The 26583-nt window shown below is 41.2% G+C and overlaps 1 protein-coding gene across 16 annotated transcripts in view; it reads left to right on the top strand.

The window, feature by feature from the left end:
- LOC109559101 (natural resistance-associated macrophage protein 2-like) overlaps nt 1-22887 on the top strand; it is a 33715-nt gene extending 10828 nt beyond the window's left edge. For 3 of the 16 annotated variants that reach the window (XM_070789113.1, XM_070789107.1, XM_070789117.1), the window contains 11 exons: nt 258-364; nt 1639-1709; nt 1817-1884; nt 2948-3103; nt 3765-3923; nt 4601-4687; nt 5591-5710; nt 5865-6014; nt 6549-6622; nt 9591-9646; nt 11015-11592. In XM_070789113.1, coding sequence (XP_070645214.1) covers nt 258-364; nt 1639-1709; nt 1817-1884; nt 2948-3103; nt 3765-3923; nt 4601-4687; nt 5591-5710; nt 5865-6014; nt 6549-6622; nt 9591-9646; nt 11015-11199 — 1233 coding nt within the window. In that variant the 3' untranslated portion in view covers nt 11200-11592. Of the gene's footprint in view, nt 1-257; nt 365-1638; nt 1710-1816; nt 1885-2947; nt 3104-3764; nt 3924-4600; nt 4688-5590; nt 5711-5864; nt 6015-6548; nt 6623-7492; nt 7647-9590; nt 9717-11014; nt 11593-18265 lie in introns of those variants that run through there. The other 13 variants (XR_011566560.1, XR_011566559.1, XM_019960573.2 and 10 more) reach the window with 13 other exon arrangements.
- Nucleotides 22888-26583: the final 3696 nt, after the last annotated feature.

Raw genomic sequence — 26583 nt, forward strand, 5'->3', positions numbered from 1 at the left:
TTTCTGTCAAGTGAAATGGAAGGAGAAGAAATTGACATCAGCTGTTGCCCTGACCTTGACTCATAGGCTCTGCCACAAAGAGCAGCCTGGCCCTCTCCATCAAGGGGCCAAAGCTGAGTTCTGGTCCTTCATCTCTAGACCTAAGGTTTAATAAAGGACTGTTTATGGATCACTGCCAAAATGTGAATTCTAAACTATGGGGTAAGTTCTTAGAAATGATTAATTAGAACCATATCTTTCTGCTGTTTGGTGTTTAGGTTCCACGAATCCTTCTGTGGCTGATGGTGGAGTTGGCTATCATTGGTGTAGATATGCAAGAAGTTATTGGCTCAGCTATTGCGATCAATCTCCTGTCTGCAGGCAGGTGAGAGGTTTGTCTTCTAGAAAGTAATCAATGTTTTGTGAGATTTCAAAACAAGTATAAAAACAAAAGTCCTTCCCTGGTGGCTTAGTGGTAAAGAATCTGCCTGTGAAGCAGTAGGTACAAGTTTGATCCCTCAATTGGGAAGATTTCCTGCTGAAGGAAATTGCACCCCACTCCAGTATTCTTGCTTGGGATGTCCTATGGATAGAGCCTGGTGGACTGCAATCAATGGAGTTGAAAAAGAACTGCACACGACTTAGAGACTAAGCAACAACATAAAAAGAAAAACACAAGTCATTTTCAATTTCCAAGATTCACTCAAGTATTATTTTTTCTGTAGAACCTTTCTGAAACTACCTTCCTTTCTCCTGGCAGATGTAGGCTCTGTATCTTTCATGTTCTCATGTTGAGTAATACATACCTGTGTTATCCAGTATGTGGCAGTGTGTATTATAATTAATTTGTATGTCAGTTTATCCCAAGTGAGGTCATTGAGAGAGAAGACCAGTGCTCTTCAGTTTTGTGTCCTGAATGTCTGAAATACTAGACAAAGTTTGAATGAATGTATTGTTTCACTTTGACAAACCTAGACAGTGTGTTAAAAAAGAAAGACATTACTTTAGTGACAGAGGTCCTTATAGTCAAGGCTATGGTCTTTCCAGTAGTCATGTACGGATGTGAGTGCTGGACCAAAAAAAAGGCTGAGTGCCGAAGAATCGCTGCTTTTGAACTATGGTGCTGGAGAAGACTCTTGAGTCCCTTAGACAGCAAGGAGATGAAACCAGTCAATCTTAAGGAAATCAACCCTGAAGACTCATCGGAAAGACGGATGGTGAGGCTGAGCTCTAATACTTCGGCCACCTGATGCGAATAGCTAGACTCATTGGTAAAAGACCCTGATGCTGGGGAAGATTTATGGCAGAAGGAGAAGAGGGCGACAGAGGACGAGATGGTTGGATGGCATCACTGATTCAATAGGCATGAACTTGGGCAGACTCTGGGAGATGAGATGGTGAGGCACAGGGAAGCCTGGCGTGCTGCAGTCCATGGGATCTCAAAGAGTTGAACACAACTTGATGACTGAACAGCAACAACAAATTGTTTCATTTAGTGCTGTGATCCTAAGCTACCCAGGGCCTGGCCTGCTTACCATGGATCCATTTTCCAAGTCCTTGCTCCTGCAAGTGTCAGATATCTGGAGAACTGTTGGGAAAAGAGTCATTCTCAATGTTTCTTTTCTTCCCTTAAATCTCTGTTTTTCATCTCTGACCTAGGATTCCACTATGGGGTGGAGTTCTCATCACCATTGCAGATACATTTGCATTTCTCTTTTTGGACAACTATGGTAAGGAGCATGGGAATGGAGGGGTCAGTCAGAGGAGCTGCTTTCCATGATGTGATTTACGGGGAAATCTGCCTTCTGTGGACTCACTGCTACATTTTCCCCTTCAGGTTTGCGAAAGCTAGAAGCATTTTTTGGTTTTATCTTCACTGTTATGGCCCTCACATTTGGCTATGAGGTGAGTATTACAGGCTATTCATTAACTTTATTTTTTTATTAGCTTTTTAAAACAAGATTTTTGTTCTTTTATTATAAGAGACAGTAGGTTTTAACAAAAAGCCAAATTCAACCTTATGCCAATTTTAAAGGAATGAATTGTAGTAAAGACTAGTGTCCAAGGAAGACCTGCAGGGACTGTTAGTTCAATTGATTAGAATTTCTGGAACTTTCCAAACTAATCTCCCAGGTTGGCCATCCCAATAACAGAACAGCCTTGGAGAGGGTTAGGAAAGGGGTTGCAGGGTTATTCTTGGCTGTTACCTAAACGGATTCTGTTTTTGCTCATCCTGGTTGACAGTAATTGCAGCTTGGACTGTCTCTGTATTGTAGCAATGAACTATAGGGGATACAGGGCCTATTTCCTGGTTTGTGCCCCAGTCCCAACACTCCACTGGGTTAAAACTAACTCTACCATTATATGTAGTGAAGTGAAACCCAGCACCTTTCTATGTCCAATTATTATAAACTGACTTCTCTTTATTGCCCTAGCTAGTAAGCTTTTAACAATACATCTGCTCTGAGTAGATGATATACCTTGGTCTAAGGCTTCCAAGGGAAATGCTGAACCAGGAAAAAAGTGTGTATGAGAAGTGTTTCTGAGTGAGTCTCAGCAGATGCTAGTGGTAAGCATAAGTGCTTTTTATATACGTGGTGAGCACAGAAGCATGGTTAGTGTGAGTAATCAAGAATTGACTCTATTCTAAGGTATGTCTGACAGGAGTTATTGTGGCACTAATATCAATAAGGCCGTTAGCAGCTGTTTGTTGCTTTAGAATATTAATTGCATTCTCTACATGTCTATTTTGTATATATAAAATACAATATGAAATGTCTGGACACTCCAGTCCTAAATTCTCTGAACTGTGCTGCTTGGTTTTTTTTGGGTGGTTCTGTGTTCCTCATTTCCTGTGTAGTTGTTGATGAAGGGGTTTAAGGAGTAAAGATGCAGTGTTTTCTAGTACTGTGTTACTCCCTAGTCTCATGCTCCAGAAAAGACTAATAGCTGTTCTGTTTGTGTGTAGTATGTTACAGTGAAACCCAGCCAGACCCAGGTCCTCAAAGGCATGTTCCTGCCATCCTGTTCAGGCTGTCGTACCCCACAGATCATGCAGGCTGTGGCCATCGTGGGCGCCATTATCATGCCACACAACATATACCTGCATTCTGCCTTAGTCAAGGTGAGCAAGACCTTTCTCATCTCAGTGGCCTGTGTAGTTCATGGGACCTTTTCCTTTAATTGCAAGGGACACACACTTAGTTTACAACTGTTAGAGCCCTGAAGGAGCACAGTGTTTTTCGACAGTTGGCCTCCACACAGTTGGACTCTGTTTTTATCACAAGGTGACCAGAGATAACAGACCCCATAGAGAAGAGACTAAAATCCCTCCTAAAAATACTGAAGATGTACCATGTTTCCCAGCTTTAAATCTCAGAAGCCTGAATGGCCCCCTAGTGGTCAGGGGAAAAAAGCCCAACCTGGCTTTTACCAGTCAGTCCAACACAATCATTAGCTGGGAGATTTCAGAGACTTTTGTCATTAAGGTTGTCTCCTGCTTAGGTCTGAAATCGGGTTGTTTTTGTAGGTCAGCAGTTCTTCCAGCCACAGTAACTGAGGGCTCAGAAGTCACTTGGTCACTTTTTCCAGTTTGGGGATGTGTGATATCATCACAGGGTCATGACTTCTTACTCAGTAAACCGGGATGTAAGCGGAATCGCACACATTTCATGTGATCAGTTGTTTGCCATTGAGGACTTTCAGTGGACTCCATACTCATGAAATATTGCAAGTAACTTGTTCCAACAGTTTAAAAAAACTGACTTTTGCTGTTACCTCTCTAGTCCAGACATATAGACCGAGCCAAAAGGCAGGAAGTTCGAGAAGCCAATAAGTACTTCTTCATTGACTGCTGCATTGCTCTCTTTGTTTCCTTTATCATCAACACCTGTGTCATCTCAGTGTTTGCGGAAGCATTTTTTGAGAAAACCAACGAGCAGGTGGTAAGTAAGCCAGGGACATGGGTAGTAGTGAGTGCGAGGGTAAAGAGAAAAGCTGACTGGGGCAGGAAAACGTGACAGTGACTTAGAGCGCAGAGCAAATAGATCTCAGTGCTGCCCACTAAATCATTGCTCCAGTCGTGGTTTACACTCTGGGGCTGTGGTGCAGCTCAGCCCATCCTTCCCAGCTTTTGACTGGGAAGGGGGTTTTCCTCGGACAAAGGTTGCCTCTTGCTGTTGTTAGTGGCTTCACATCTGTTTGCTCTTTCTCATCCCCTTTCCCTTCCTGTTTACCAACTACTGGCTGCGTGCCAGTCCTACTGGTGATGACAGGTTGGGAGGAATCAACACACAGAAAACAGAATCTGTGGCTAGGCAGGCTGTTTTGTCACTTTGAATTCTCTGTCCTCGTGACTCCTGATTGCCAGTCTGGTTTTGATGACTCCTTTTTTTCCCATCATAGGACCTCTGACTTCCGTCTCTGCTTTGACTAAGGGCTCCTATTCTGGGTGTCCTCTCATATTTGTGGCCAGTCTCTGCTCTCATCAGAATCCATGTCCAGTTTCTTGCCTTTAGCATCTGTCTCTTAGATGACCTGTGTGTGAGCTGTAGGAGAGGTCTTCTTAATTTGAGTCCTGACCTCAAAATTAAAAGTCGTTCCTAAACTGCTCTGGTTCCAGGTTGCAGTCTGTAAAAACAGCAGCAGTCCCCACACTCACCTTTTCCCAGACGATAACTCAACACTGGCTGTGGACATCTACAAAGGGGTAAACCTGTTCAGATTTCTGATCTTTGTCCCTGAATCAAGATTCTTAGCATAGTATCTGGTCTTTTCTGAGGGTTCACTTCAGAGCTCAGCATATCTTCTCTGGATTGTTGAGTATTGTTATTCAGAGGTCCCTTGCCAGACAAGCCTTTTGGATTATGGAAGGAAATATAAGATCAGCTGAAAATATGAATTGTATCCGTGATTCTTAAACTTGTGTTGATAGCATTTTGTGCTATAGGCGTTAATTGGCATCAAAGAAAGTGTTCTTAGTAAAGTGGTCTTTTTTTTTTTTATATATTTGTTCTCCTCCCCAACCCCTCATCCTTGTGGCTGGAGACTTTATTTATTTGGACCATGCTGTGTGGCGTGTGGGATCTAGTTCCCTGACCAGGGATCATCCCATGTCCCCTGCATTCGGAGCATGAAGTCTTAACCACTGGACTACCAGGAAAGTCCCAGGAAAGTGGTCTTTGTTGGGACCTCTCTGTCCCTTTTATGCCAGGTACATGGTGAACTCCAAGAGTAGAATAAATAGTATGCAGCATCTCCAGAATTCATTTGCACTTTATCTCCATTTCTATCACCGTCTTCTAGAATACTGTATTAAGGAATATAATTTGGGAAATGTAGACTTTGTTTTAATAGTTAACATATAAGTTGAGGATAAAGGCTTTAGGAGCCTAGAGAAGAGAAGGGACTAGGCTGAAGAGGAATGGGGGCCCATCCAGAAGAATTTAGGTTGAAAGCCTCTAGAATGAGGTCAGGACCCGAGTCTAACTTCTGGGACAGTGCCAGCGCAGCGCTTGGTAGAGGTGGGTGTGTAGCCAGGAATGGGGAGAGGTGACGCAGAGGAGCACTATGGGGTGTTGTCTCAGGTGATCTCTCTCCCTTGCCTCTCCAGGGTGTTGTGCTGGGGTGTTACTTCGGGCCTGCTGCTCTCTACATCTGGGCGGTGGGGATCCTGGCTGCGGGGCAGAGCTCCACTGTGACAGGAACCTATTCTGGCCAGTTTGTCATGGAGGTACATGCTGCTGTGACTGGGATAGACGAGAGGAAGAGGACGTTGCCCTTTTGTCCTTTCTTAATCCCATGCCTCTAAGGTCTTCCCGAACCTCCCCAGACCTTTTTCTGTTTCCTCTTCCAGACATTCATCCTGTTTCTGTGTTTTCTTCCAGGGATTCCTGAACCTAAAGTGGTCACGCTTTGCCCGAGTGAGTCTGACCCGCTCTATTGCCATCATCCCCGCTCTGCTTGTGGCTGTCTTCCAAGACATGGAGCATCTAACAGGGTTGAATGACATCCTGAATGTTCTTCAGAGCTTACAGGTGAGGAGGGAGCTGGGGAAACTCACATCCCGTTGAGTCAGGAGGCATTCTGTATTGCCCTTAGGTACCAAGCCTAGTGTGGGTGTGGGGAAAATTCAGAGGAAGAAAGGACACATTCTTGGTCTACAGTGAAAGCATATGAAATCTCTGGCATCTCAAAGGCTTTTAGAAATGACTTTTTTTTTTTCTAAGCCTGTTGAATGGGAATTATAAACGGTAATTACACAAAGAACACAATGTTATTGTTTGTTAATCCAAGCAAACATTAAATAATGTATAAGACACTCCTTGGTTTTATGGAGGTTAAGAAAATTTGGCAGATACAAATTTATTAAAGACACTATGAGCATAATTGATGCTAGGTTCATGTTACAGATTTCCACATAACCCTCCAGCATGTTGTGATGACAGGAATCATTTCTCACAGAGTAGGTGAGGCAGGGTCTGTGGTTCTGTTTTGCTAAGAGTGCTGCTCTCTGGGGTTTTACAGGAACCCTCCATAGCCTTGTCTGATCTTAGTTTTCTCTTTTCCAGCTTCCCTTTGCTCTCATACCCATTCTAACATATACGAGCTTGCGACCGGTCATGAGCGAATTTGCCAATGGACTGTGAGTGTGTTTCTTTTAGTTCCCAAAGATGTTTGGGGGAAGAGTATCTTCATCAAATAGGCCAGTCAGAAAATCAGTTCTAGGGGAGCTGTATGCTTTAAGAAGTGATTGCTAGAGCTGCCCCTTCAATCTACGTCTTAGAAAATAGAGACTACTGGGGACTTCCCTGAAACTAAGGTCTCGAATACCACAGAGAATGGCCAAAAATTAAAAACAAATAAGCACAACATTGTATATCAACTCTACTTCAATTTTTAAAAAGTTAAAAAAAAATGAAGATAGAGATTGTGTATGTAACAAAGGAGGGGAAGCATATTTTTTGTTCTAATACCTTTTCTGTCCATCTTTAAAGGATATGCATATTTGAAATGACTTGTTTCATCTCTAGAGACTCAAGACTTTTTGCAGTTTTAGGGCTTGTGTCATTTTTAGGGAATTAAATAATAGGGATTATTTGATAGTGTAACACTATTTTTCCTCTTTCTGTGTGTGTGTGTGTGTGTGCGCCACTCAGTCGTGTCTGATTCTTTGTGACCCATTGTAATTTGTGACCATGGCGTTCTTCTCCAGGCAAGAATACTGGAGTGGGTAGCCATTCCCTTCTCCATGGGATCTTCGTAACCCGGGGATTAAGCCCAGGTCTCCTGCACTGCAGGCAGATTCTTAGCTGACTGAACCACGGGGAGGGAAGCATTTCTTTCTCCCTAACATTGCATAACTTTGACCCTTTTAACCTAATCTGGGACATAAGATCTACTTTTAAGTTTATTTTGAAATGCTGCTTACTCCTGCCTAAGGAGATACAGTGTCTTTTTCCATCTGTGGACAGGGTGGACTATTCCACCGATAATTGTGCTGATTCTTTTGCAGAGGCTTGAGGATCGTGGGCGGTATCGTGGTCCTTATCATCTGTTCCATCAACATGTACTTTGTCGTGGTTTATGTCCAGGATGTAGGGCATATGGTATTGTATGTGGTGGCTGCAGTGGTCAGCGTAGCTTATCTGAGCTTTGTGTTTTACTTGGTAAGTCCAGTTGGAAGGGGCAGGGGTGGTCAAGGGGGGCTAACACGCAGAAGAGAAAGGACCCAAAAGAGCACATAGCTAGCTATCTTCAGGTTATTGACACAATTCACATGAAATCGTTAAACCAGCTGTGACTAAAGAATATTTTTAGCCATAAATTTTCCCTCGGTTCCTAAGTGCTGTCATTTTTCTGTCATTCCATCTGATTTCCATTCCTAATACTTCCTAACAAGAGAGTGTGGTATGTTTGAAAAACGCAAAGATCAGCCGTGTAGAAAGTAGAGAGTGGTAAAAGATGGGGCTGGAGAAGGGAGCTGTGTCATGTGATTTCAGATCTTTGGAGGGCAGCACATGTGGGTTCACAGCCCTGCCCAGCTCTACTATTTAATAGCTGTCCAATGTTGAAATTAGTAAATAGTGATATTCTCTCTTTGAATTTTTCTAGAATTATTAAAAATGATGGTTATAAAACATAGCTCTGTAAAAAAGGAATGCAGAATTATGTATACCTAGATAATCAAAAAAGTATCAAAAGTCTAGAGCAAATTATGTAAAAATGGTAAGAGTAGATGCCTTAGGATGGTGGAATTATGGATATATTCTTTCTCTATTTTGCAGATCTATAATGTTACTTATATCAGTGAAAAGCAGTGATAGCTACAACACATCCACCTCCCTGTTCTACACAGGTTTCTCTAAAAAACACAGGGTTCAGGATTAGGGACAGCAGAATTTATAATGTATCTGCTACAGAGAATGGCAAGGCTGGAAGGTAGAAACCCCCTGCTCATCTTTCTAACACTGACCTAGTTCCCATGCCTGGAGAAGGCAATGGCAACCCACTCCAGTACTCTTGCCTGGAAAATCCCATGGACGAAGGAGCCTGGTAGACTGCAGTCCATGGGTTCGGTAAGAGTCAGACACTACTGAGCGACTTCACTTTCACTTTTCACTTTCATCCATTGGAGAAGAAAATGGCAACCCACTCCAGTACTCTTGCTTGGAAAATTCCATGGATGGAGGAGCCTGGTGGGCTGCAGTCCATGGGGTCAGTAAGAGTCGGACACGACTGAGCGACTTCACTTGCACTTTTTACTTTCATGCATTGGAGAAGGAAATGGCAACCCACTCCAGTGTTCTTGCCTGGAGAATCCCAGGGATGGGGGAGCCTGGTGGGCTGCCATCTATGGGGTCGCACAGAGTCGGACACGACTGAAGCGACTTAGCAGCAGTAGTTCCCATGCCAGTATCTGCCACAGGGTAGGTACTTGATTGGGAGAACATTTTAGTAAATATTGAAAAATTATGACTTGAGTAGATACATCTCTTCTTTTTTCCTCCTGAGTGAACCATGGGCAAAATAAGATTATGATGAGCCTGTAATATAGGGACTTACTCTAAGGAAACCCAAGTAACTGAGTATGGTCTTGACAGAAATTGTTTTAAAAATTCGCAGCAAGGCATTCTCTGGTGGTATAGTCATTAGGATTTCGGGCTTTCACTTCAAAGTCCCAGACAGACAGACAGACTCACATACCCCCACCCAAAGAAAATGCTGTAGAAGTTAAGGGGATCTTTCCTTCATGCAGATGTGCTGAATTGTTCTCAGTCAGCCTGACACTATAGAATTGTTGAAGACCTACTTTTAAGGCCGAGCACTGATTCTACAGTGAAGTACTACTGTTTAATCAGGAGACTATCTCGATTTTATTAGTCAGTCATTCCCCGTAGTGCAAGGAATGTGATAAGCCTGAACAAAAGTGGTATTCTTGGAACTCTCCCAATCAGATAAAAGAAGCAAACACCGAGCAGTAGGAACAAAGGGAACTGAGTATCAAAATCAGCACAACAAAGAAGTTTGCATCTGAGCAGTGCAATGTGGGCGGTGCAGCGGGCTAGGGCTCTCCACAGAGTTTGGTGAATGATGACTGTGTTTTCTTTCAGGGTTGGCAGTGTTTCATTGCACTGGGCATGTCCTTCCTGGACTCTGGACACACACGGTAAGCATCTCTGAAGTCCTGCTGAGCGAAGATGCTATCCATGGCTACACTAAGTAAACACTGTCTGCAGGTACCATCAGTGTTTCTATGGTTTACTGTGTGAACATAGCCAGACGTATGTGTTGCACAGACTGCATTTAGGACTCAACTGTTTGTTGGAAAAGGCTTTGTTGTGTGTGTTTGAAAGATGGCATTATTTTTCTCTCTGAACTCTAACCTGGGAACTGGATTAGGTAGGATCCTTGACAACTTGACGTCTGCTTCTCTCAAACAACTTTGAACTCTTTTGCTGCCCAAGGGCCAGCTTCTTTTATCTTTTTGAAGCATAATCCTCTATGTAAGATTGTGAGAAAGACTGACTGTATGTTAAAAAAACATATTTAGTAATTCAACAAATTTTTTATAATACAAAGTACAGAATACGTGTGCAAGTTTAGTTTATCCAATGACAGTGCATTTAAAGGCTGCGAAATACTTTCCTTATGCATACCCTTTGAATAATTGTTTTTTCTTTACATCTGTTTAATGTCTTATCTCCTTTAGTAGAATCAAGGGAAAGCAGTTTGTGTTATTCATAGCTATACTCCCAAAACCTAAAGTAGTGTCTCAGTTCAGTTCAGTTGCTCGTCCAGCTCTTTGCGACCCCATGGACTGCAGCATGCCAGGTTTCCTTTTCCATCAACAACTCCTGGAGCCTACTCAAGCTCATGTCCATCCAACCATCTCATCCCTTCTCCTGCCTTCAATCTCTCCCAGCATCAAGGTCTTTTCCAATGAGTCAGCTTTTCGCATCAGGTGGCCAAAGTATTGGAGTTTCAGCTTCAGCACCAGTCCTTCCAATAAATATTCAGGGTTGATTTCCTTTAGGATTGACTGGTTTGATTTCTTTGCAGTCCAAGGGACTCTCAAGAGTCTTCTCCAACACCACAGTTCAAAAGCATCAATCCTTCAGTGCTCGGTTCTCTTTATGGTCCAATTCTCACATCGATAATAACTACTAGAAAAATCCTAGCTTTGACTGTACGGACCTTTGTTGGCAAAATAATGTCTCTGCTTTTTAATATGTTGTCTAGGTTTGTCGTAGCTTTTCTTCCAAGGAGCAAGTGTCTTTTAATTTTATTTTCAATTTAATTTATTTAAATTATAATAAAATTTGATTTTATTTTCAATTTAATTTTAATTAAGTAGTGCCTAAGATATATTAAGTGCTCAGTAAAGTGTTTATTGCATAAAAGGTTAGCAAAGATTTTTGACTGCTACATATGGACAATGAACTTAGAAATGTGAACAATAATATATTTGCAAAGTGTCACACTGGAATTTTCTTCCACTTAGAAAACCTTAAACCTGTTCTCATTTTTCAACAAGCTTATGAACCTATCTCTCTGATGGATGGAGGTGTCAGTGCCATTGAAGGATACGAGAAGAGATTGTTCCACGTTGCTCTCTTTCCGTACTCCAACATGACTACAATTTTGATTATTGTAAAGAGTTTGTTTCAGGATTCCTCAAAATCTACGACTCTTGGTTTCAAAGCCATTGTGCAAGTTTAGTGTTGAAATCTACTAGTGTTGGAGGGTCTCCTCTAGAGGCGTGGGTCAGCAGTGGCTCACTGCAGGGACTGGGGCACTGGTACCAGCAGTCCTCTGGATTATTTTAATTATAAAGTAATAAATTTTTAATTATAAAAGATTAAATCTCAACTAGGGTGGCTTGATCCATATTAATAAAAATCATGAGATAATTTACCCCTATCAGGTTCAGGATTCTTTTAATTTATTTTCACTTTAAATTTCTCAGTGGCAGTTAAGAGGGACGAGAAAGCATAAAAAAGATGATATATGGACGTACGGTAAAACTCACTTGTAGGGGATGGTAACTAATCTGTTAGAAAATCACTTGAACAATTTTCTGCAGAGATTAAATAAAGAGTTTATCAAAATTTTCTTTGGAGTCCTGATTTTAATAATTCTCATATTAGCACAGAGCTCTCCTGATGGTATTTCTTATTGAACACTAGACTTGGGAAACCTTCCCCTTCCTCCTCCAGGAGGGTAGCGATAGAAAAAAATGGTAGCATTTATGAACTGATGTTCTCAAGAGACATTAGAGTGAGGAGAAGAAGAAAAGGAGCCATCTGTTTTATTCCTAAAAAACACCTTCTACCAGAATTGTCATGTTTTTCTGAAGCATGCCCAAGACGACTTGCAAGGCAATCTCAGGAGCTCTGGATGTAAGCGTTGGAAAGCTTGCTCCCTCTCAGCGAGTCCTTTGGTGTCACTGGTTGCCAAGTTCTCTCTGCAGGGTTGCACTGGGCTACCTCTCTTCAGCCATTCCCTCAGAGGGAAAAACTTTGAGACCAGATGGTGGAGCTCTGGAGTCATAGGAAATGGGTCCCTTCAGCATGGAGCTGCTGCTCTTCAGCCACTTCTGACATTTTTACATGTGGAGCCTGACACCATGTGATTATCTCAAACCAAATCACATTGTCTGCTGCTACTGCTGCTGCTAAGTCACTTCAGTCGTGTCCGACTCTGTGTGACCCCATAGATGGCAGCCCACCAGGCTCCCCCGTCCCTGGGATTCTCCAGGCAAGAACACTGGAGTGGGTTGCCATTTCCTTCTCCAATGCAGGAAAGTGAAAAGTGAAAGTGAAGTCGCTCAGTCGTGTCCAACTCTTCGCAACCCCATGGACTGCAGCCTACCAGGCTCCTCTGTCCATGGGATTTTCCAGGCAAGAGTACTGGAGTGGGGTGCCATTGCCTTCTCGATCACATTGTCTGGTGGAGATAAATAATGCATTCTTTTATAGCCACTGACTTGGTGAGAACAGTAATGGGAATGCAATCAAAGGACTTTTCATTTTGGTGTCTTCCTTCTGTAATTCCTGTTGATTGATATTCTCTCTTCACCTGAGCCCTTAAAGGCATTGTTTCCAATAAAGCGCAGACTGAATGGACTGTTTTATATCTCATTAAGGGTAAACTGGGGGCTTCTCTGTTGGCTCAGATGGTAAAAAATCCATCTGGAGTGCAGGAAACCCAGATTTGATCCCAGGGTTGGGAAGATCTCCCAGAGAAAGGAATGGCAACCTACTCTAGTATTCTTGCCTGGAGAATCCCATTGTTAGAGGAGCCTGGCAGGCTACAGTCCTTGGGGTCGCAAAGAGTAACATACGACTGAGTAACATTAACTCGCTAACTAAGGGTAAACTGATGTGTTCCACTGACCATACCTTTACCTCAACCCTTCCAGTGACATAACACAGAATCATGAGAGGAAAATTCCCTAGCCATTATTCCTCACATCCCTTTCTTTCCCTAATATCATTCCCTAAACTGGTTACAAGGGCACTCTGAAAATAACTGGGGACTGACATCTTAAGTTCTCATCTGGCCTCAGTAGGTGAGGGCCATGTTGACAAAGTTCTTTGTAAAGACAGTACACTAACATTTACTTTTCCCCAAAGTCTGGGTAGGTCTGGTCAGTCTCAGATTTACAGATGTTTCAAAACCCAGGTAAAAGCTGCTAGTTTTCTTTTTAAAGTTATATATATGACTTGCAGTGATGGAAAATTTCTTCCCAGTTAAGCTGCTGTTTATATCACTATATGTGTAGTATTTTTACAGTGTTAACACCCTCATGCTATATATTCCATCAGATGCTCTCACATGTAAAGTGTACTTTCTGTTCAGCCAGTACTTTGGCTACAGTAAACAACATTTGAAATTGAAATCTTCCAGCGCCAGCGTATGCAGTCTGTGTGGCATAAAATAACTGCTGCTACAGCATACTGGGAATTAACAGGGATGGGGAAGAGCTGCAGTTTGGCTCCTGTGAGGTCCGTTAGTGGTTTTGGGAGTTGTTAAAATGAGCTTTTAGTGACATATAACAATATGTACACTTAGTTTGTCATTTAAAAGTTTTTTTTTCTTTTTTCAATTTGGTTTCCTGGGTATTCTTTTAACCTTGAAAATACTCTGTTAATGGGTCTCAACACGTTTGAAATACTGAAACATCAACTACCACCTGGAGAACACATTAGACCCACAGTGTTAGTGATTCTTCTCTTTGTAAGAGTTAGAGAAATACAGTTTACACCTGGATATCCAGGGATGCTGACCCTCTGTGGAATAAAAAAAATAATTGGCCTGTAATCTATAGTTAGCTCTTCATGTTTATACTCAGCCCTTCATGTCCAGTGTTCCTCTGAATCTGTGATTCTGCATTCTCAAATTCACCCGACTTGGGATCATGTATTTCTGTAGCATTTAATATTGAAAAAAAATCTGTGTGGGAGCAGACCCTCAAGGTTCAAATTTACAGCGTTCAAGCCTCAACATACGTTTAGTTCTGAGAAGACTTGAATTGTCGACAACAAACACTAATTTCTACTACCGATTTAGTTAGTTTTGCTGTTGGTAAAGATTACATCGTTACTATATTTAAAGTTGAAAAAAATGGTCATTTTGCATTTCTCTGCTCTAAGCTGAATATTTTTCTGTCTGTAGTCTTGTTTCACCATTGAGGTAGGCTTTTATATTCTGTATATGCTGCCAACAAAAAGTATGTGTATTTGAAAAGAGAAATGAAAATTGTTTAGCTTAGATATGAAAGCATTCTGGCAGACTGTTGAGGTCCTTTAATGGACCGGAACCTGGTGGTCCGGAGTCGACTGATAAGAAAGTAAAGGAGAGAGAAAGAGGCTGATATTCCTTGGTTATGCAGAAAGCCAATAAAGCCCCTGCACGGGGCTTGCTCTGTTCACGAAGGCTTCAGGCACCCTCTCGATGGGGTGAAGGCGCAGAGCGCCTTCTCAAGAGGGTCTTAGAAGCCTGGGCAGGAAAGTGAACTCAGAGAGCCTCTGCATTCCAGGGGATCAGCCTGAAAAAGAGAGGGAGAGTGAGAGAGTGAGAAAGAAAGACACGGGGACCAAAGCTCTGATGGAGCAAAGGTGTTTTAATCAACATGGTGTGGGCATTTATACTGTCTTACAAGGTAGTTATTCTCAGCAAAGATAAAGATTAAAATTCCAGACTTATAAAACATAGGCGATCCATATTAGACTTGTAAACAATCACTTTTACCATATGATTCACAAGAAGGAAGAGGGTACTTATCACTGTATAGAAAAACTAATGAAGGAAATGCCTGGATTCTTCAGCCCCCAGGAGAGGCTTGCCTCTCCTCTTAATTCCTGAGTATTCAGGAATTAATAAGGAGCAGAGAATTCCTGACAGATCCAAAAGAGCACACAGGAAGCCTCCTGTTAAATGCTTCCTGATAGCAGACCAGATATAAATACAAAGACCAAGCTCAGACACAGTAACCTGCTAGGCTTGTCACCAAACACACGGCAGGAAAAGCTAAGTCACTTAGTTTGTCCCAGGAGTGTCACTAGAGCTTCATTTTCCCTTTGTCTATTGCAAGCTTCCCCTGTCTGTCTTACAGGAATTGAATACTGTAAGTTACACCATAGAAATTATCTCAGAGTTTTGTTCTACATTTGTCCTTCCTCCCTTATTACTTTTTTTTTTTTTAAATGTGCCATGTGGCTTATGGAATCTTAGCTTCCTGACCAGGGATTGCACCTGGGCCTGTGGCAGTGAAAGTCTGGAGTCATAACCACTAAGCCACTAGGGAACTCTTTATTTGGGTTTAATTTCAGAACTAAAATAAGATGCATAACACTTTGAAGGTCCTGATTTTAGACATTTCCTTTAGCTCTGCCCTCTGCAGTGCTTTCTGTTTCTTCCACGGACAGGACCAGTGAGTCCAGATGTGTCACCTTCTTTTGACACCTTAGCTTGGGACTGTTAAAAATGACTAACGCATGCTAGTTGGGTGTCTAAGCACTCACGTTTGTGTGTGTGTGTATTGGGGGGCACTCAGTCGTGTCTGACTCTGTGACCCCATGGGCTATAGTCTGCCAGGCTCCTCTGTCCATGAGATTTTCCAGGCAGGAATACTGAAGCAGGTTGCCATGCCCTCCTCCAGGTATCTTCCGGACCCAGGGATCAGACTCGAGACTCTTGCACCTCCTGCATTGGCAGGAAGATTCTTTACCACTGCACCACCTAGGAAGCCCAAGCACTCACATGATCTCATGTAATTCTTATAACAAAAGGATATAGATAAGGCAACTGAAGGACCAAAAATTAAAACATATCACCAGTAAGTGGGCAGTTGACCTTTGAACCTGACTAGCTTAATTCTAGAGCCCATGTTACCATTACCAACCATCCTATACAATATACAGTATACACTTTGTAGTATACATTTTAAGACACCAAGCTTTGGTGTCTAGCAGCATCCAGAATAGCACCATATCAAAGATACTTTTCTTAATGCTCTGAAGAGTGCTATAGTACATTAGGTCAAAAGTTGCCAATTGATAGGCTAATTTTGTTTGGCCTGTGCTAAATTTTCAAAAGTACCTGAATGCTTTTTCTGGTAGGTGTAGAAAATGGGCAGGGCCAGTAATAGCTAAGAACTGATAGTTTATTCATTTCCATAGCCCTGTGCCCTTGAAAGGTTTAGCCAATTCCTCTGCCATTTAGCCCCAGTTCTCAGTGTCCCCAAGCAATACCACAAACTTATCCAAAGAAGGAGTTTTCTCTACTAAGTCATCAAGTGATATAATCTGGAGGTCATAGGACTAAAAATGCAGCCCTTGCTTACTACAAGCCCACCCCACCACCTTGAGAATAGGCTGCAGTGAATTGCCCGATATCTGATAATTGCTCTTGGTTATTAAGACCTTAAGTCATAAGACCCTAAATTTGTGTGAAAGGTGAAGTGCTGTTATTCTGCCCTAAGGCCAGTGTGTTTCAGTAATTGCTAGCCTGATAGTTGAGAATAGTTTTTATCACAGGCTCCATTTTGTCTCATCTTCTTACAGTCATCACAATCCTCTGATGGGCATTTTTAATGTCTAAAAAAATATCGAAGACCTAAATGAGTTAGGCTTCCCAGATGGCGCAGTGGTAAAGAATCTGCCTGTCAGTGCAGGAGAAACAAGAGATGTGGGTTTGATCCCTGGATTGGGGAAAATCCCCTACAGTAGGAAATGGCAACCCATTCTAGTATTCTTGCCTGGAAAAATATTCATGGACAGAAGAGCTGGTGGGCTATAGTCCATGGGGTCACAAAGAGTCAGACACGCCTGAGCACAGACATCACACACACAAAATGTGGTAGCTTATTAATGTCCTTGGCATTTTCAAATGTACCATTTTTTCTGGTTTTACAAATGAGTAGGATAAGGCTTCAGAAGGATACATGACTTGCTCAAGGTCACAGGGAGTGGCATAGTTGGAGCTTGATCCCAGCCCCAGTGCCTTTTCCACTACACTGTACTAGTCCATAGGGTCAGAGTCAGACATGACTGAAGTGACTTAGCACGCATGCATACTGTTAATTTATTGTGTGCATTCAGCATACTGCCTATTCATAGTCTTATTTAATTCTTATAACAAAAAAATCAGCCTCTAAATTACAGATGAGGTAACTGAAAGAGCCAAAAGAGGCTGTTACCAGGGGCAACAACATTCCTAAAATCCCAGGTAATACCAGTAGGGCTAAAAGGAGACTCAGTGATTGTCCCACGGTGAATGCAGAGAAGAAAAACAGGGTAAGCTCCATCTTCACAAATGCCAGTACAAACCGTCTGGATTAAGTCTCCAGGAGTGGGTCTGGCAATATGTTTTTTTGCTTTGTTTTCATATTTATTTTTGATCTGCACTGGGTCTTGGTTGCGTCTCAAGGGATCTTTTGTCACCGTGCGCAGGCTTCTCTCTAGTTGCTGCTTGTGGGCTCCAGAGCTAGAGCTTGCTCAGTTGCTCCCAGGCACGTGAGATCACAGTTCCCTGACCAGGGGTCAAACTATGTCTTCTGCCTGGCAAGGCGGATTCTTAACCCCTGGATCACCAGAGAAGTGTCTGGCAGTGTGTTGTAAAAGCAGCTGAAGTACTTCTTATTCAGTCTGATAAGTGTTCGGGACCCATAGATTTTTTCCTGTTCCCTTAGCACATGCCATGTTATGTTTCTTTCTTTAAATGGAAGACTTTTCTCTGCTCAGGTGCCAAAGGATAATAGAGCCCAGATAACAGGGCTCGGGATTTAGATTATTTGAAATTTGATTTCTTTTCTCTGTTTCGGCTGCACTGTGCAGCTTGTGGGATCTTAGTTCCCTGACCTGGGATTGAACCCGAACACTCAGCAGGGAAAGCACAAAGTACTAATCACTGGACCACCAGGGAATTCCCTGAAATTTGAGTTCTAACACACTCGATATTAAGGTATAAAAGCTCACAATACATTTGCTCTTAATATCCTGATCAGAAACACCCATGCGGAGGTAGAGTATGTCACAAGGATAGTTAAAGTGAAAATTTTGTATTTGGCATTTAACAAATCCTTAACTATTTCAGCTCCTGTCAGTTATTTTATATATGTCGTAAACCATTCATATATTTATAAGCCATTTATTTTCTGAAAGAAAATCAGTATAGCAGAACTGAAATAAGAGCTACTTTTATATGCTGATTATAGATATTTGAATGCCAATTTTAAATACTTATAAATCAGTCTAACTCTTTTCCATCTTTTTGTCCTCAGCACCATCTGGGATTGACAGTTCAACCTGAACTCTACCTTCTGAACACCGTGGACGCTGACTCACTTGTGTCTAGATGACGGACAGCCTCAGGGACTATAGAAGACCCACTTTCTCGTAGTCCTTTTGTGCCAAGTGTCCTGTTAACATTTCTCTGTTAGTTCAGTCGTGAGTTTTGTTCAGATGTTTTGAACAAAAGGTACAGATTTCCTCATAGGGTAGATTTTGTCACAGTGTTAAAGCTGACAGCTATTAAGTGTAGGTCAGAGACCCACCACCTCACAACAGTCCTACAGCTGCCGGAGTTAAATGATTAGCCTGTGGTGGCCACACACCCCTATGGGCTTTCGTCTGGACTTCTGGAATTTTAAAAGTATATATGTGTGTATGTTTATGTAAACCTGAACTTACTAGTTTGGGTAGAGTTTTATATAAAAAGGATATTTTTTATTTTATTTTTTTAAAGAATGTTGTTTCAGATAAACCAGATATTTTGCCTGAATCACAAGTGACAAAGGAATAAGAGCACTGTTCTTTTTCAGAATGAGCTGGTCAAATTGACTTACTTTAAAAGTGATACTTGACTATGGCCAGTTGAACTTGACTTGGATTTAATCGACCTATCCTTGGTAGCTACTGATACTAGCACATCAATTCCAAAGAAAACATTTCTTTTATCCGGCAGTTGTATTTCATCCTGGTTGCTGGCATGCTCTGTGATTGTTATTTTCTTTCTTGTTGTTTTTCTTGAATTTTTCTTCAGTGATATGATGGTATTTTCCAAAGAGCTTAATACCTAGTAACAATATCCAGAAGTCATTCTGGATTCTGGTCATTCTTTAACCAATGATCGTTTTCCATGCTGCTTTGGAACTCAGCCCATTCTAGCACTTTAGGTATAAAAAGAATTCTAACACTGAACTTTATAAAGCCCAACAGAAGATAATGGAGATATTAGTTTTCTTTCTAATATGTGTATAGTCCCAGTTTTTCTTCCCACTTTTTCCATTAATACTCAAACACCATTTCTAGGCCAAAGTCTATTCCTAATAGCCTTTGGAAATATTTCTAATATTTCTAATGCAACTCTCCTAGGGAATGCTAAGCATTTAAAGTTATTTATACCAAGTACTTTGAGACTAGAAGTAGACTGGGACTTGGAAGATACTGTCACAAACTGCCTGCCCACATGTGGATTATAGAGTTTTTTTTGACTCCTCTTCCTAACCAAGATTTTTTTCCATAAAATTTTTATAATACATCATTTAATACCTAAAACTTGAAAGTTTCTGCCTATTGATCTGATTGAAAAGTCAGAGGATTCTGAACACCAGGCTCACACCCCTTAATGGAAGTGCAGTTGGCTTACACTGAATGGCAGCTATCCGTTCTTAATGGAATACAGTCTGTGCCTTCTCTCCTTTTCTCCCAGCCCCAAAGACACTGAGTTTGCAAGCCCTGCAGCCTTTGTATGTTTGAGCATCATTTTCCTCTTTCAGCGTAAACCTTGCTGCCTTATTTTAAAACTTAGGACCTTTCAGTAAGACTTAAAAAAAAAAAAATCCAGACATTACCTTTGTTGATTTGTAATGATTTGATCCTCTGAGTGTCAGGGATATTTTTTCCAAGATGATTCTTTAAAAATCCCTCATTTCTACTTCGTGGCCTTTGAAATTTCTGATAAGAGCAACAGCCTTGCATCCCAGGTTAGAGAGCTTGTGATCTTAAAAGTAAAACTGAATTAACATCATTTATCAGCTCTTATTTGAAAAAGAGACTTAAAAAATGAATTTCAGTGTTTTGGTTTCTTTATACAGAGACAGCAACTCTAGATGAATCAGTTTGTTGGGTTTTTCTTCCCTCCCTGGGCAAGTGTCCAGATGTTCATTTCTCAGTAGTTTCATTACCAGAGAATGTTTGGGGAAAGAAAAAAGCAAAAAAAAAAATCCTGTTATACAGCTCATGAGAAAGATAAGGTGGTTGGTTAAACAGAGATTAAGTTCTTGGGGGCATTTCTGTAGCTTATCTCCATTCTTTAATTGTATGTTACTAGGAATAGACTAGAGTTTGCAGAAATTTATTTATAAGTATACCCCTCAGGTCATACAACTCCTGTAATCAGAAAACTTGATATAAAGCAAAAACTAGGTCATGCCAAAACCAGTGGAGGAGACTGATGTTTAAAGATTGAGTCTTGGGTAGATGTTTTTGCTAAGTTAAGAGCATTTAATCATTATGATTTACAAATCTGGATTTCTATGATATGTGCTTATATAGACAGTAATATAATCAATCTCCCCCCTTTTGACCCTACTGGGCGGCATGCGGGATTCCCCACCTGGAATCCAACTGATATCCACCTCCAGTGAAAGTAGAGAGTCTTAACCCAATATGTTCAGGGGAAGTCCCAATATATTCAGTCTTAAGATTAACCTAGATGTACATACTCACTCAATTCCTAAGGTTTAACACTGTGGAGTCAATTTTAAAAGGATTCTCTGACAGTGTATACCCAGAGTTTCAGAAAAATGCAGTTCAATACTGAGCAGCTGCTCAGTATTGAATTGAACAGCTGCTGCTGCATACTACATTATTGAGCAGCTGCTGCTACATAACTGTGTGCTGGCCTAATAAAAAAGGCATTCAGAGCATACCCAATAGTTTAACTAGTCAGTGAGGCATCAGAGATTACAGCAGCCAATGAAAATAGCCTTCTCAGTTTTTAAACATTATGATATTAAGCACCAAGCCTTTGCCCCAGAAGTACCGTGCACATTCAGGTTTGTATCTGTAGGGTCTTCCCTCCATGACCTCCCCTCTTTGCCCAAGCTAATGTGGGTAAATGGGCATCCTGCATACTTAGCTCGTCTCCATAAATGATTTTACATTTTAATTTAAGCATAATTGCTGAGCTCTTATGTATAACTACTCTTAATTTTTTTCACTGCTTTTTTCAATCAAGAATTACATTAGTATATTCAGAGTAAGATTATTGTAAAATTCTGGAGTCTTTTGGGTTTTGTGAGAAGAGCCCATTTCTGATTAAACAGTTCATCTATTTTTAATGTTGAGAATCTTTTGGGAGAGGGGGATCTTTGTGGTAGCCTGATTAGAAGTATCTTTTCATTGTATAATCAGTATGAAGGATGACATTTCTATGGCCTCGGTCTTAAATTTTCCTGACTCTCATGGAACACATTGGAGCCAACTGCTGGAATGTTTACTCTAGGGAAATAGAGTAGCTGGATTCTTTCCTTGCCTGTTTTCTAAACGGGACAGTGTTGACTGAAACATGTATGTCTCTGGGTGGCGCTTGAAGAGCTTCATGGTGAGTACAGATGGCAACTTTAAAAAGAATTACCCTATGCCCTAGAGAAAAGTGTATATAACATAGAGCAGTGGGTTAATGTTGTCTAGAATGTAGATATAGTATCCAGTATTCCTGCATCTTTCCCTTCCCCAAACACTAGACTTCACTTTCCAGTCAGAATAATTTCTCCAGTACAGAAAACATCAAGGAAGAGGAAATCAGCACTACAGATCATATTATAGTGTCCCCCCGCCCTTTTTTTTTTAATAGTGCATTCTTGCTTTTATCTCAGTGGGTACTTTTTTTCCCCCTCTTTGGTTTTCTTCCCCAGGCCTGGAGTTGCAAGAGATCTTAGGCATAGCAGTTATGACTTTAGCAAGATGGAGCTAGTTTTTAGAACCCTAAGGCTTACAGAGGAGCTTGACGCCTCAGGTATACTTAACATTTATTATCTTTGTTTCTTGTGTTTTCTGCAGTGTCATACCACATCTCCCACAATACTGCCATATGAGGGAAAAGGGATATTTTTTTTAGCAATTTTCCTTTGTACTCCCAAAAATACTTTTAAGAAGTATAAGGATGAATACACAAATATTTAAATCTTAGATATTTATGTTTGTGGTAAATGAGTCAAATTTCTTTATAAGAGTGAGGTGCAGAGTAATGAACCAGGTTTTTTTTTTTTTTAATTCACCGAGCCCCAGACAGCACGCTACCCAGCACAAGCTCTGTGCTAGCCACGTGCACTCCCACCGGGGGCCTCTGGGCTGAACCAAATTTAAATAAAAACATGGCCGTTCATTCTCCTCTGAATTAATTTTTGCCCATTCTAAAAAGGAGTTTATGAAAGCCTTAATTACCTTGCCCTGTTTGGAGAGAATTGAGTGAATAGAGCATCACATTTAATATGGATAGTGAAAAGTTTTCTGTAGCCATTATATAACTCCTAATTTTCAGATCGATTTGGCATAATATAGATTATTTTCTGCCACTAACTAGAAAATAAAAAAATTCTTAAGTGAGAACATCATGTCCTAGGTTCTAAAAGACAAAGGTATTTTTGAGTTGACTATGATTACTGATTTGGAAATCAATGTCTTAAACAATTGAAGGCTATACGAATTCTGATGGGAACTTCTGCAGTATAATTTGCTATATATTGAAAATTCACTCTTCATAGGGACTTCTCAGAAGGCCTTATTTTTCTTGTGTGTAACTTCATTTTTTGGTAATCCTTACAGAGTAATCCTTATAAAGTAAAGAACACCTAGAAACAAAAAGATGTATATTAGTAGAATATCCGTGAGAAACAAACACTGAATTGCATCACTTGTATTTTTTCTAAAACTAACCTACAATTGAAAACAAACACTCTTTATCGTATTCATTTTTGGCTTGGATCATACAAATGACTCTAGAGGGAAAAAAAACCCCCAAATCCAAGAACCCTTTAGAATCAGTATAAATCTGAATTTATGATGTTACTGTGCCACTGTGAAGTTTGAATTTTAAGATAGTGGTGAGAAGGGAAAGTGGGAAGATTGGCTAGATCTTGAGATTTAAAAAATAGGCACTTGGAAAACATATATTCAGTATTGTACACAGTATTCTGTATTCAGTACTGTACTCAGTATTGTATTCAGTATTTTGATAAAAAGGAAGATGAATGGATCGTATTCCCTGCTTCTAGGAATTTACCGTTGAGTGGATGAATTAGCTATCTTTAGGCACATGAGCAGATGTACATCTTCCCCAAGGATGAGGTCCTAGGGCTCTGCAGAAAGGGGGAAGGGCCTGGGAGGATAGCCTGAGGAAGAGCTGATTCTGTGAATTCCAGGGACATCAGCAAATGTTCATACCCAAAGCAAGATAGGGAGTGGCAGATTTAAAATACATTCCATAACAGTTGTCAAGGCATCAGCTATCTAGTCAGTCAGTTCAGTTCAGTCACTCAGGCATTTCCGACTCTTTGCGACCCCAAGAATCGCAGTACGCCAGGCCTCCCTGTCCATCACCAACTCCAGGAGCTAACTCAAACTCAAGTCCATCGAGTCAGTGATGCCATTCAGCTATCTCATCCTCTGTCGTCCCCTTCTCTTCCTGCCCCCAATCCCTCCTAGCATCAGAGTCTTTTCCAAGGAGTCACCTCTTCGCATGAGGTGGCCAAAGTATTGGAGTTTCAGCTTTAGAATCATTCCTTCCAGAGAACACCCAGGACTGACTGATCTCCTTTAGAATGGACTGGTTGGATCTCCTTGCAGTCCAAGGGACTCTCAAGAGTCTTCTCCAATACCACAGTTCAAAAGCATCAATTCTTCGGCGCTCAGCATTCTTCACAGTTCAACTCTCGCATCCATACATGACCACAGGAAAAACCATAGCCTTGACTAGACGGACCTTTGTTGGCAAAGTAATGTACTAGGTAGTCTAAACTTAACATTTATTTCATTTTCCTTCTGGTTTATTTATGACACTTTCTGTTAATACCTACTGAGTGAACAGAACCTAAAGGGTCAGTAAGTTCATTTTCTCATCCTGATCAGATAGAAAAATAAGGCACATGTCTGCATAATTTTCTAAAGAAATAGTACTGTAACTATCAAAGATGCATAAAATTCAAGCCAAAAAATGTTTAAATTTGAATCGTTGTATCTATGGAAATAACTATCTGTTTCAGAGAGTACTATAGGACTCATTTCTCTGTGCTTATTAGACACAATTATTGAGATACCAAGGGAATATTTCATGCAAAGATGGGCACAATAAAGGGCAGAAATGCTATGGACCTAACAGAAGCAGAAGATATTAAGAAGAGGTTGCAAGAGTACACAAAAGAACTATACAAAAAAGATCTTCATGACCAAGATAATCACGATGGTGTGATCACTCACCTACAGCCAGACATCCTGGAATGCGAAGTCAAGAGGGCCTTAGGAATCACTATGAACAAAGCTAGTGAAGGTGATGGAATTCCAGTTGAGTTATTTCAAATCCTAAAAGATGATGCTGTGAAAGTGCTGCACGCAATATGCCAGCAAATTTGGAAAACTCAGCAGTGGCCACAGGACTGGAAAAGGTCAGTTTTCATTCCAATCCCCAAAAAAGGTAATGCCAAAGAATGCTCAAACTACCACACAATGTACTCATCTCAGAGGCTAGCAAAGTAATGCTCCAAATTCTCCAAGCCAGGCTTCAATAGTACGTGAAATGTGAACTTCCAGATGTTCAAGTTGGATTTAGAAAAGGCACCAGAGATCAAATTGCCAACATCCTCTGGATCATGGAAAAAGCAAGAGAGCTCCAGAAAAATACCTACTTCTGCTTTATTGACTATGCCAAAGTCTTTAACTGTGTGGATCACCACAAATTGTGGGAAATTCTTAATGAGATGGGACTACCAGGCCTCCTGACCTGCCTCCTGAGAAATCTGTATGCAAGTCAAGAAGCAACAGTTAAAACTGGACATGGAACAACAGAATGGTTCCAAATTGGAAAAGGAGTACGTCAAGGCTCTATAGTGTCACCCTGCTTATTTAACATGTATGCAGAGTACATCATGAGAAACGCTGGGCTGGATGAATCACAAGCTGGAATCAAGATTGCTGGAAGAAATATCAATAGCCTCAGATATGCAGATGACACCGCCCTTATGATAGAAAGCAAAGAAGAAATAAAGAGCCTCTTGATGAAAGTGAAAGAGAGTGAAAAAGTTGGCTTAAAACTCAACATTCAGAAAACTAAGATCATGGCATCTGGTCCCATCACTTCATGGCAAATAGATGGGGAAACAATGGAAACAGTGACAGACTTTATTTTTTGGGGCTCCAAAATCACTGCAGATGGTGACTGCAGCCATGAAATTAAAAGACACTTGCTCCTTGGAAGAAAAGCTGTGACAAACCTAGACAGCATATTAAAAAGCAGAGACATTACTTTGCCAAGAAAGGTCCCTCTAGTCAAAGCTATGGTTTTCCCATCCCATGTATGGATGTGAGAGTTGAACCATAAAGAAAGCTGAGTGTTCCAGTTTCATCCATCTCATTAGAACTGATTCAAATGTATTATTTTTAATGGCTGAGTAATACTCCATTGTGTATATGTACCACAGCTTTCTTATCCAATATTGTAAAGTTAAAAAAAAAAAAAAAAAGCTGAGTGTTGAAGAACTGATGCTTTTGAACTGTGGTGTTGGAGAAGATTCTTGAGAGTCCCTTGGATTACAAGGAGATCCAGCCAGTCCATCCTAAAGGAAATCGGTCCTGGGTATTCAGTGGAAGGACTGATGCTGAAGCTGAAACTCCAATAGTTTGGCAAAGAACGGACTCATTGGAAAAGACCCTGATGCTGGGAAGGATTGAAGGCAGGAGCAGAAGCGGGCGACAGAGGATGAGATGGTTGGATGGCATCACTGACTCTATGGACATGAGTTTGAGTAAGCTCCAAGAGTTGGTGATGGACAGGGAAGTCTGGCATGCTGCAGTCCATGGGGTCGCAAAGAGTCAGACATGACTAAATGATCTGAACTGATTAATCCCTTGCTTACCTCAGGTTCAACCCCTGAGTTGGGAAGTTTCCCTGGAGTAGGAAATGGCAGCCTACTTGAACCAACTCAGTATTCTTGCCTGGAAAATTCCATGGAACAAAAATTCCTGGTGGGCTACCATCCATGGGGGTACAGAGTTGGACACCGTTGAGTATGCACCCATGCTACTTCTTAGATGTAGGAGTTCCCCAGAGTTCTGATCCTGTTGAGACAGTGTGTAATTTCCTTGGTTCTGTCTCTCCACAACAAAGATTTGAAATGGTGAACCAGTGTTACAGCTTGGTTACAGCTCAGAGTTTTATTCGGCAAACAGGATAGTATACCCTCAAGGCATGAGGGCAGGCCACCCCAAAGGAGACCCCAATGTATCTTGGCTCCCTTTTTTTATACGTTTTGTCTCCTCCTCCCTCGCCTGCCCTGTGCAAATTAGGGCTGGCCAGGAAGGGGGCATATTGTTTCACCTGAGG

Source organism: Bos indicus, chromosome 5 (genome assembly GCF_029378745.1).
Source record: "Bos indicus isolate NIAB-ARS_2022 breed Sahiwal x Tharparkar chromosome 5, NIAB-ARS_B.indTharparkar_mat_pri_1.0, whole genome shotgun sequence".
In the NCBI taxonomy this organism is placed as follows: Eukaryota; Metazoa; Chordata; class Mammalia; order Artiodactyla; family Bovidae; genus Bos; species Bos indicus.